Genomic DNA, 12,169 nt, shown 5'->3' with positions numbered 1-12,169 from the left:
TGAAATAATATGCTACAAAGGGGCGGACTGGCCATCTGTGTGTTGAACTTTCCTGTCGGCTCCCAGACCGTAGTCGAGGAGGGCAGAAGCAACGAGCTTCAGGTTCAATAACCCACTTTAGCTTAAATGACTGGAGAGAGGCGAGCTCTTCTTGAGAGGCCGTTGCATTTATTTAGCTGTTCTTCTGTTTCACAAAATACATCACAGACCTCTGTTTTTCTGCTGCCTCGTTTCACTTCCAGAAACATACTCACACGCACACGCCACACCCCTCTCTCTCTCTCTTAAAGGGACAGCGATCTCATCTCACTCTGCATGACCCTAATATCATAACATGTGTGTTCTGGAGAATCACAGAACGGACGATCGTCCTTATTATTATGCCGTTTAAACCGATTATTTAAATGTGTTTGTTAAATTCGGTATCATGTAAGTTGCGCTGACAGGTCCACACACTGCTTCCCCGCAGCGAGGTCCCCCCGCCCTCCTGTTGATAGATCACGAGCGTCAAGCTCCTCAACATCCTCAACACCCCCCCCCCCCCCCCCCCCCCCCCCCCCCCCGTTGATAATTCTCGATCGTTGGCACGCTGATAATTTTTTTTTTTTTAAATGGCACTTCATATCAAAAAGGTTGCCGACCCCTGCCATAGACATTGCCTTACAAAATATCTAACAACATGGCCTCAAACATAAGCATTTGCAGCACAATATGAAGTGGCTGTTGTAGTTAATGTGTTTCCATGTTGTAATGAGGGAAAAATCAACAACCTTGTTTCCACATCAAACTTTTGTACGGGCTTGGTATTCTGCTGTGTGCAGGCTTGCTTGCAGCACAAAACATTTTGGCACACAAGCCGCCATTATGTTTGTGTTTAGTATCCCATGACTGCGGTTGGTGCCTTGTGGGAACGCTTTTTGCTTAAATAATTTGTTTTATTGCATGATGAATGAAAACCTGTTCACAAAATACTACTGCAATTTACTAGACACAATCTTTCTCCTCACACTATTTAGTCTTTTAACCTTTGGTTTTTCTCTCAAATGTTCTTAAAGTAAAGTGTCTTTAAACACTGGGATATAAATATTATGAATTATTATTATTATTATTATCATTACCTTATCCTGTTTCTATTGGTTACAGTTCCTAACACTGGTAAGGGATTTAAATAAACAAACAAAGCTGCAGTTATTTCATCACCATTTGAGTGTAGAGCTATGTTTGGGCATAAAGTTGCAATGTATTTCTTCTTGGCTGTCATAGATTATAAAATAAGGCTAATTCTCGGGCATTTAATTTCATTCATTTGACCTGCTGGGACAATGTTTAGCTATCGTGTTCCTTCTGTACTTAGAACTCAATGTGCAGATAAAAGAAAAAGCTATACATATCTAAAGCAAAATAAATATCACTGATCATGACTTACGTTTGGTTGTGAATATTTAGGATTGTGTTTAGCCAAATTTGTTCATCAGTCTTCATTCAATGACAGTTTTTTGTCCATGTTTCCAGGCAACGACTGATCAAAAGATACAGGAAGTGACATGCTGGTTGGTGCAGGCCTACGATGAGCTGCTGGAGGGATGGGACTCCACCGAGGGAGAGAGCTACTCAGAAAGATACCATGTACGTCTCCAACAAATGCCTATTCAAATCTAAAACACAGAAACTAAGCATTGTTTCTTATCACTGCAAAATTGATGTATCACCTAGCTATATTCATATTGAATTTTTTACAAAACAAAATTATGCAGTCAGCCTTTTTTTCACACCAGGGCTCATTCAAACGCTAATATTTTCCAAAATGTCATAAATGCCTCAGCTGTTAAGATCATATTGGTGCTCCTTCAAGTCTGGAAATGTGATTTTATTTGAATGAAATGTTCTTGTTATCTAAGTTGACCATAAAATAGTGTAACTAACGGTTCCTGTCCATTTCTCAGGTCTTTCAAACCTTTCTGGTGTCCTTTAATGAGCAGCGACGTCCCATCATGCCGTTGTTGACAGCCATGAGACGAACCCCGAAACTGAGCGATGAGCAGCGGGCTCTCAGAGAGGCGTGGGACTCCCTCACTGAAAAGGTCAGATACACTCAAATCTCCTATTTTTATAAATATATATATGCACTTTTACAGTCTAATGTTTATAGAAATTAACATAAAATGTCAATCTTAACCAGCAACATGCCATAATCCCTATTGTAGCATGTGCTGTATGATCGCAACTATACAGATGAGTAATTATGTAGATATTTTTCTCCATTCATTTCTCATTTAGCTGCGTGAATACAAAGTGGAGTTGGACATGAGTGTCCCGGCCCCCCTGGACACGGTGGCTCGCTGGCTGCTGAAAACAGAGAAGGCTCTGACCGAGGAGGAGGGCGACCCGCAGGATCACGGCCGAGCTGCGGACGAAGCCAAGGAGAAACAGGAGATCCTCAAAGTGAATATTTACTGCATCTATGCCTAAACAAAACAACTTTAGGGAGTGACATTTTTAAAACAATAACATTTGCCTAGTTAACCTCAGGTTCCTCATGCAGGGCTTTCCATATTTAAGTTATAAATAATATCGGCATTATGTCCTTTATTTCTTAATTGGGAGAATACTAAAATGCATACAAACTGTAACATTAGTTTGCTCCTGGAATAGTTATTTTTGGGATACATTTGATAAGCCTTTTCTCCGTTCTGGGGTTTTAAGAGTAGCAATGGTGATTTTGTATAATAATTAAATATGAATCTGCTCTTTGCTCAATGTCTCTGTAGGTCTGTCTTGAGGAGATGCCGCAACAAGTGAAGACCTTCCAGTCCTTCCAGAACTTGGATGAGTATGCAAACATGATGGTTCCTAGTGACAAGATGGATGAACTAAAGAGGAGGTGAGGGCACTTTCCCATGATTTCATGTATGTTTGTATAAGTGTGAAATCGTGTATACAGTAAGGACAGTGCTTGAATTGATTATTTACCGTAAGCTAAATGACCTAGTAGTAAATCTAATGCCACGATCTGGATACAATCAACGGCATTGTTTAAGCACAACAAAATAACCAGAAAAAAGTTAATGGACAACACAAGCTATCCTTCTGTTGTATGCTTCTAAGAGTCATTCAAATGTGATTATACAAATGATTACTTAATTTGGTTCTTCAGGGAGTTGGTTGTTTGTTTCTCATTTTGCTGACTTTCACAACCATACTTGTGTCACTTCTCCCAGGTTCACCAGTGTGAGAGTGACTGCTAAATACCATGGAATCAAGCTGGAGTACCGGGAGCACCGCCACAGTGTGTTGGATCTGCTAGGGCAGATCAGGACAAAGCTGCGGGTTTGGAAGAGACCTTACATCTCCCCAGAGGCTGTCAGGGTGTTGCTGCAAGAATGGCATGTAAGTAGATTTATTATCTGATAATAGTTTTATTTACCAGGAGTGGTAAGAAGGGAGTTGTACGAGGGCGCTATACACATTATAATCTTTTTCTGATAATATCCTTATGATGAGATCTTTGATACAGGTAGATTAGGGGTCTCTGCCTGGCACCTCCCAAAAAAAGTTGGATCTCAGTCAATTGTTCCTCCTGACTGTGTGGGTGTCAAGCTGGCCTACTAAATAACAACAACTGCGCAATACTCCTCTCATTTTGTGCTTCATTATTATAACATATTCTGAATCAAATTAATCTACAATTGCTTGTAAACTTTCCCTGGAAGTCAGTTTTTGAGTCACAACAAAGCATATGGTCATACATCAGCACATACAATAATAATAATTGAGATTAAATCTGGACAAAATGAACTTTGCCACTTGCTAGACAGACTTACAACCAATATTGTTTTGCACCACAAGTAGTAAAGGTTTAATAATAACAAAAGCATTTGCTCAGTTTTTCCCCTTGCCATCAAAAGATGTTGTTTTTACTTTGTAATAAGCAATGCTGCAATGAACTTATTTATTTTAAACAGGATCTGGTAAACACACAGGAGCTACCATCTTTGCTCGAAGCCGCTCTACATAAACTGAAGCAGGTTTCTGAGAGATATTCAAGCAAATCTGCCCTTGGTAAGTTTTCTATTGATGTTTTTAAAGCTTTTCCTGGTGATCGCTTCAGTTCATTTAACAGCTTGTCCTCTCTGCTCCTCAGCTGCAGATTACCACACCATCAGTCAGCAGGTGACGCAGCTGGAGGAAGACACCGCCATAGTTTTGGAAGAGGTGACCACAGGCAAGAGCACCATGGGAAGGGTCCTGTCCGCCTGGGACTCCTACAGCGACGGATTCAGCTCCCTGCAGGCCTGGCTGGAGCAGGGCTCTGCATCCCACAGCCATGGCCCCAGAACAGAGGTAATTTGAATACATTAAGCCATACATCATCTAACATTGGCAAGAGAACCATGTTTCATAACCTAGCTAGAGGCTTCTGCTTTTTTAACTGGGCTTGTAGAAACTTGTTGAAGTGTGCTAGTGATGTCTCAAAAAACATTGAATTTAAGTCGTACATTAACAAGTAAAACATTGATATTTTATGATATTAGTGTTACCTTTAAAACATTTTCTTTTTTACAAATGTATGAGAAAAACTAAAATATTATATTTGATTTAAAAATTCTACATTTGCAAATAATATCTGAAATCCTCTGAAATAAAAGTCACACAGTCATTGTTTGTTTTTTGCCAAGGAACCACATTGTTTCACTATGCAAGGTTGGGTTTTCTTATCATCGTGGATGTTCTCCCTTCTGACCATTTAAGATTTGTACATTTATGTTTTTTAAGGTGACACCTGATTCAATGGCTGAGTGGGGATCCAAACAGGCCCACCTGAATGAGGTGGGTAACTTCCTGCTGGAGTCCACAGACCCTCAGACCAGCAGGAGCCTGGCAGAAGAGCTGCGTAGACTCAACATGCAATGGGCCGAGTTCTTCAAGAGAAATGCTTTCGTAAGTGATAGATCAAGAAAAACCTGGTTGGTGAGAATCATTAAATCCAAAGCTGTTTTATCTGTGCCCTTTGTTTTGGTCACATTGTGGTGCCAAGCTGTTTCTGATATCATCGTACTGCAGGCTGTCATCAAAGAAGGAGTTGCATTTGTGCACGATGGTAGACTGAAACGTGCGTTTGCATTTCAAATGTGTTGTCTATTAATCAGTGTAGTTCCCTTACATGTAAGTACTGCAGATAATAGTTTTGATAAAGCATGTACCATACTGCCCTCTATACATATTTCTCTACCATGGCAAGGTGCGCTCTTCTACTATAATAATGGCCTGGTTGCTTCTCTATTTATTTGCTGTCAAGTTGGAAGGACTTTTGTGATTAATGTCTCACACCTTTGGTATTCAAGCCATACTTGTCCCTTTGTTATAATTATTCCCACGCTGTGATACAAAGGAGTGGCTAAAAGGTTTGAAGCTGTACTCCGCCTTTTCTTTTTGTGTGTAGACGATTATAAATGCAAGGCTTTGATAGTCTGTGATTACAGTGTATTATCATAAGGCTTCTTTTATTGCTTAAGTTGTATACTGGGCAGGTGTTAAAAGTCAGGGAAATGATTCTATCAAACTATTATATCATGTCCACTGTGGAAGCAAGTGTTGATTAAAATGCTATATCAAATTATAGTTGTGCTACATTACATCTTTAAACTTAAATGTAATTGGACTTCGAGTCTTGTCTGAACCTGTCACTGTGGTCCTGCCTGACTCTCATCATACTACTTCCCTGATGGCTCCCACAGGATTGTTGACATCCTCGTGGATTCATCTTCTTATTATAGACACATGCATTTCCAAATATTTGGTCTACCTATGTTGTAAATGTATTATCTTTTCGATTTACACATGGCATCTATTGCACGTCTGTCCGTCCTGGGAGAGGGATCCCTCCTCTGTTGCTCTCCCTGAGGTTTCTCCCATTTCCCCCTTTAAACTGTGGGGTTTTTCCTTCTTTGGAAGTTTTTCCTTGTACGATGTGAGGGTCTACGGACAGAGGGTGTCGTATTGTCATACTGATATTATGTACAAACTGTGAAGTCCACTGAGACAAATGTAACATTTGTGATATTGGGCTATATAAATAAACATTGAAATGTCTTAACATGATTTCAATTGACTTATTTGGTTAAAACAGTAGTCAAAATGTTGTACGCTTTATTGTTTTTGACTTGTAATCTAGCTGATATTTAATAGCGCTACTTCTGCTTTTTCCAGGACAGCGTGGCTGAACCCACTGATGATCTTCATGCTAGGCCACAGGACATCCAACCTCTGATCAAAGAGGCCACTCTCCTTCTCAAGGAGCCTCTGGAGACAATGGCAGGCCCCTTACGCACCTACAGAAAAAGAATACAGGTAGGTTTCATGGATGGTTGAATTACACCTTGGCAGGATGAAGTAGAGTCTTAACTATTAACTGTGATGTCAAAAATATTGCGCTCACCACGTAGCTATATACTTCTTAAGGTATTATACCACTTTAAATATTGCTGATAACCTGATTTTATTACATTATTTAGTTAGTAATAACATCCTACCAAACAACAAGTCCAGCAGAGCTTTGTTCAATAATTACCTTTTTTTTTTTTCAAAGGATGCCTTAAGATCTAATTTTGGAGAGATCAAATAAATCAATGACATTTTTTGATAACAGAGTATAATGTTACCATGGGAAATAGCATTTTTGTCAGAAGTAGAAATTACAGATCTCAGAATGGGGGCAATAGCCTGTCAGAAGAGAGTGGTTTATTTTTACACACTAAGAACTCAATTATACATTTCCACATATTTCTGTCTAGAACTAACCGTTTGCTTTCTTTCTTTCAGTTCATGACGAGGAAAATAAAAGAAGTGGATCTTGAGGCTCTGGCTCCCTCCCCAGAATGCCCAGCTGAGCAGTTACAGAAACTGAAGTTTGCTATACCTGAAGTATGAATGAATGAATTCAACCCTTTTAATACTTCCTTCATACATCTTTGTTCATAAAGTCATCTTTAGGTTGTGGTGCCCTGTTGTAGTGTATACAGCATGTTAATCAATTTGTTACCATATGTTCCTACAATGTCACCAGGTGATGCAGACCTTGTTTGAGGCAGAACAGGTGTGTGCAGAGCTGCAGCACAGTGTGTCAGGGCTGGACAGTCGCCTGGCTGAACTCCTGCATTGGGAGTCTGAGGCTCGGGAGCTCTACCAGCTGCTGAGGGCCGCAGAGCGACAACCTCAGCGGGGCCAGAACCCACGAGCCAGTGTAAGATGATCCCCTGTATATTAATGTTATGCTATCAATTCAAATGAGTTGTATCCAAACCAGTCAAAGCTCCCAGGACTTTTTCTCATAAAGAAACCCTGATGTGGAATTTGAGGAAACGCTGATTGTGTTCAACTCCATTTTTTCCCTCAGGTTCTGATATCCCGTGGTCTGCAGCTGGAGGGTCAGGTGGTCACAGAGGAGCAGGACCTGCAGATGCTGGTGATGACGAGTCAGAAGAACTCTCCCATGCAGTACCTCCATGCCTCCGCCATGCAGGACCGAGCGCGAGCCGCTGTTGCACAGTCACAGGCCAGTTTTCTTTGTGTAAATTACCTGAGCAAGCCATTGAGTTGTGTATGATCTTTACTTAGGAAAAGAGAAAGGCAGGGGCAGTTTTTCTAATGTGTTTGTGGTTTGAATTCCAGGAAGCTGTAGGTATGCTGAGCAGCCTGGGAGCCAGACGAGACAGAAGCAGAAGCCCTCCAGAAGGGTCTCCTCCATCAAAAGTATTTAAACAGGCTAAAGAAAAGCCTCAACATCTGAGACAGTCAGAATCAGTGTCATGGCCAACTAAACAGCCTGAGAAAGAGTTAGTTCAGAGTCATGGAACCTTTGTGCCAAAGATAGTGGTGCAGGAATACAGAGAAACAAAGGTGACTTCTCCTCCATTGCCATATAGCTACGCAGAAGCAGTGATGCAGACCAGGACAAAGTCACCACCAGAAGTCCAGCATCAGGCCTGGACAGAGAAAACTTTACAAAAGCAGCAGCAGACTCTGGAACATGGATCGATACAGCAGCAACAGCAACAAGAAGAAGTGCAACAGCAAGAGCCGATGCAAACACAAGCACAACTACAACAGCCGAAGCAAAAACAACAACAGGTGGAGCAGCAGGTGGAAGTGGTAATAGACAGACAAACACCAGATCCCCACGATCAGACTTCATTTCAACAAGCACCTTCAAAGAAACCTCCTCCAAGCTACGAGGAGCTTAAAAGCAGGAAAACCCAGGCCTTAAAGAATCGGCCTTGGCTTCAGAAGCCAGCCTCAGGAGAGCATACAACGCCAGAACCGGATTCAACTCAGGAAACAACTGCACCAAGACAGACTCAGCCACAGTCAGACAAGGAAACAGCAAGAACCGTTCAGGTTGTTTCACAGCAAACTGTAACAGTAACTGCAAGGTCCCAGCCTGAAGGAAATGCAAAAGATACTAAGCAGTCACAACAGCAAGAACTCCAACAAAAACCACCAAAGCACCCTCAAAATGTAGAACAGAGGCAACAACAAAAAACGCAAAGTCAAGAGCAACAACAACCACAACAACTAGAAAAACAGCAACGGCAACAGGAACTATTGCTGCAACAACAACAACAACAACAACAACAACAACAACAACAACAACAACAACAGGAAAAGCAACCACAGCCTATTGTAGGACAGGCTCAACCAGATTCAGACTCCAAGGCTAAATCCCAGTCTGTTGCTATGGTTCAGCCTCACCCTCAAGGAACAGCCCAAATTCAGTCACAAACAAAAACTATGGTTCAGTCTAAATCCCAGCCAGTGGTCCAATTGCAAGTGCAGTCCACAAGTGTTTCCCACAGCACCACAGACGGTGAGCAACAACTGCGGACCATGTCTGAAACCAAAGTGAGCCAAGGTCAGTCACAGACACAAGGTCTGCTACAGCCCCATGGTCTCATAAAGACACAGTCATTGACACAGGTTCAGACTCAGTCCCAAACATATGTCTCAGCTGGATCTCAGATGTCCCTGCAGCCACAAGGTGTAGCTCATGGCCCGACTGTAGCTCAGGTACAGGCGCTAGCTCAAGTCAGACCTTCTTCCCCTATGCAAGCCCCCCTGCAAGGCCAAATTCAGCATCCTGTACCATCCCACATTCAGCTTCGCAGTCATTCACAGTCGTGGGCTCCTGTAAGGACACCCTCACCTAAACCACCAACACCATCACCAACTCAAACCCATTCCCAGTCTATGGGCCAGTTCCCAACATATCCTCAGTCAATGCCCCAGCCTAAAATCCATCCTCAGTCAAAGCCCCAGTCCCCAACATATCCTCAGTCAATGCCTCAGTCCCCAACATATCCTCAGTCAATGCCTCAGTCCCCAACATATCCTCAGTCAATGCCCCAGCCTCAAATCCATCCTCAGTCAATGCCCCAGCCTCAAATCCATCCTCAGTCAATGCCCCAGCCTCAAATCCATCCACAGTCAATGCCCCATCCTCAAATCCATCCTCAGTCAATGCCCCAGCCTCAAATCCATCCTCAGTCAATGCCCCAGTCTCAAATCCATCCCCAGTCCATGCCCGAGTCCCCAACACAGCCTCAGGCAATACCCCAGCCTAAAATCCATCCTCAATCCATGCCCCAGCCTAAAATCCATCCTCAGTCCATGCCCCAGCCTAAAATCCATCCTCAGTCAATGCCCCAGCCTCAAATCCATCCCCAGTCCATGCCCGAGTCCCCAACACAGCCTCAGGCAATACCCCAGCCTAAAATCCATCCACAGTCAATGCCCCATCCTCAAATCCATCCTCAGTCAATGCCCCAGCCTCAAATCCATCCTCAGTCAATGCCCCAGCCTCAAATCCATCCCCAGTCCATGCCCGAGTCCCCAACACAGCCTCAGGCAATACCCCAGCCGAAAATCCATCCTCAATCCATGCCCCAGCCTAAAATCCATCCTCAGTCCATGCCCCAGCCTAAAATCCATCCTCAGTCCATGCCCCAGCCTAAAATCTATCCTCAGGCAATGCCCCCGTCTCAGGCCCATGCTCAGTCCATGGTCCATATTCAAACTTATCCTCAGCCAAAGACCCAGTCTCAGTCGACAGCACAGGTTCAGGTCCATCCTCAACCAATGGCCAGGCCAAGTCATGTCCATTCTCCAACTCAACATCAAGCCCAAGCTCAACCTCTACCTCTAGGCCAGACTCAGGGTCGTTCTCAGCCTATGCCTCCGTATCCCACACATGCTCAGCCAGAGGTCCAGCACCAAGTCCATATGTCCCAGGGCCAAATCCACGCTTGGACCCAAGCTAGAGTCTCATCCCCAATGTCTGTCCAGCATCCACAGGCAACAGCACAACCTCCTCCTTACCCCCCAGCTTACCCCCCAGCATACCCCCAGGCTCAGTCTCCTTCCCAGCAGTGGACATCCAAACTAGAGCCTCAAAACCAACCCAATACCCAGCAGAGGCATCCAATATCCCCACCATATCCTCCACAAATGGGTCAAATTCCACAGTCTCAGGCTTATCCAACAATTCAGGCTCTACCGCAGTGGCCCCAACCTGGACCACAGCAGGGACCTCAGGCTGTGTCCATTGGGTTTTCTCACATGGGGCCATCATATGCTCCTCATATGCAAACACAGCCACAACACTGGCCTCAATCCCAACCCCAGGTGAGTCCCCAGACTGCCATGCAACAACAACAGACTTGGGTTCAGGCATCGCCTCAAATTCCACCTTATCCAGTGCCTTATCCTCAGCCTTATCCCCAGCCTCAAACTCAGCAATATTCACAGGTTCAGCATCAAACTCAGCTTAACCCTCAGCCTCAGATGCAAGCCCAGACACCTCCCATATCACAACCACAACATCAAGCTCATCCACAGCTTAAACCCCAGCTGCAGGCCCAGTCCCAAACAAACATCCAGCGACAGCCATTAGTACAAGCAAAGCCCCAGGCCCAGACTCAGCAGCCACCTCCACAGCCCAGACATCAGGCCCAGCTCCAATCACAGCAAAAGATTCCAACTCAACCAAAGGGTGAATCGTCTCAACAGTCCAAACCTTTGGCCCCATTAGCACCATATCCAGATGTTCAATCACCAACTCAACCTAAGGTTCAGTCACCAACCAAACCCAAGGCTGAACCACTGCCAAAACCCCTTCCTGTGCCCCAGTTACCACCTCAATCCATGGATCGGTCATCAATCAAGACCGAAACACCACCACAACCAAAACCACAGGCCCAAACAGCACCACTACATAAAGCTCAATCAGCAACTCAACCCAAGGTTCAGTCAACAATACAACCCAAGTCTGAATCATCACCAAAGGCCCAAACAGCAACACAACCCGAAGCTCAGTCACCAACCCAACCTAAAGCCCAATCATTTCAACAACCCAAAACCCAGGAACAATTTCCACCACAGCTTCAATTTCAAGCTCATTCACCCCCACTACCCAAGTCCCAAACTGGACCACAATCTAAGGCCCAATCACCCCCACAGGCCAGACCTTTGACCCAACCCCTTCCACAGTCAAAACCTGCAACTCAGTCTCCTTTGCAACCCAGACCTCAACAGCCGCAAACTATTCTCCTCTCCCAGGTCAATGTTCGGCCTGAGTCCATGCCGGAGTCACCAGACCTGTTCATTAAACCTCCCGCCCTGGCCCAGGCACCTCCCCAGGCCTACACGGAGGCTTACGCTAAGGCCCAGGCATTGGCCAGAAACGGATTTGAGGAAGCAAAGCACTGTCTGCAGGAACACATCCTGGAAACCATCAACGTTTTTAGAGACAAGTGTTTATCGGCCGAGCAAGCATCAGTGAAAGAGGTAAATGCAATAATTGATATATTGTAATAGAATAATCAAAGTACAACTTTTAATTAGTACATTTTAGGGCACAATAAAACATGCAAAAGTGACCACCGCCTGTAGAGGCGCTATTCATGCTAAGTATAAGAAGTGCGAAGTCGGTTCAACCACACCCACATCCTCATGCATGTACGTGGATGTGAGTCCCTATAGGTTCCCATGCGATTCTGCCTAACTAGCTAGCTAATGGCTGCGGCTCTCAACTATACGGCGGTAATCGCTGATGATGCTGTCCCATCACGCCATTCTTTCCCAATTTTTCACGTCATACCTCCGGTTACACAAAACG

General features: G+C 44.1%; 1 protein-coding gene across 2 annotated transcripts in view; it reads left to right on the top strand.

Annotated features, from left to right (window-relative positions):
- Positions 1-12,169, top strand: part of LOC117478511 (nesprin-2-like) — a 44,837-nt gene that overhangs the window by 13,727 nt on the left and 18,941 nt on the right. The window contains exons 9-22 of one of the 2 annotated variants that reach the window (XM_034125518.1): positions 1,513-1,626; positions 1,944-2,081; positions 2,278-2,442; positions 2,769-2,881; positions 3,219-3,387; positions 3,963-4,059; positions 4,142-4,341; positions 4,774-4,938; positions 6,208-6,348; positions 6,820-6,921; positions 7,064-7,240; positions 7,394-7,552; positions 7,669-10,038; positions 10,099-11,838. In XM_034125518.1, the coding sequence (XP_033981409.1) occupies positions 1,513-1,626; positions 1,944-2,081; positions 2,278-2,442; positions 2,769-2,881; positions 3,219-3,387; positions 3,963-4,059; positions 4,142-4,341; positions 4,774-4,938; positions 6,208-6,348; positions 6,820-6,921; positions 7,064-7,240; positions 7,394-7,552; positions 7,669-10,038; positions 10,099-11,838 (5,850 nt within the window). Of the gene's footprint in view, positions 1-1,512; positions 1,627-1,943; positions 2,082-2,277; positions 2,443-2,768; positions 2,882-3,218; positions 3,388-3,962; positions 4,060-4,141; positions 4,342-4,773; positions 4,939-6,207; positions 6,349-6,819; positions 6,922-7,063; positions 7,241-7,393; positions 7,553-7,668; positions 11,839-12,169 lie in introns of both variants that reach the window. The other variant, XM_034125517.1, reaches the window with a different exon arrangement.

Source organism: Trematomus bernacchii, unplaced genomic scaffold (genome assembly GCF_902827165.1).
Source record: "Trematomus bernacchii unplaced genomic scaffold, fTreBer1.1, whole genome shotgun sequence".
Taxonomy (NCBI): Eukaryota; Metazoa; Chordata; class Actinopteri; order Perciformes; family Nototheniidae; genus Trematomus; species Trematomus bernacchii.
The sequence above is the reverse complement of the archived record's forward strand: the minus strand, read 5'-3'. Positions and strand labels throughout refer to the sequence as shown.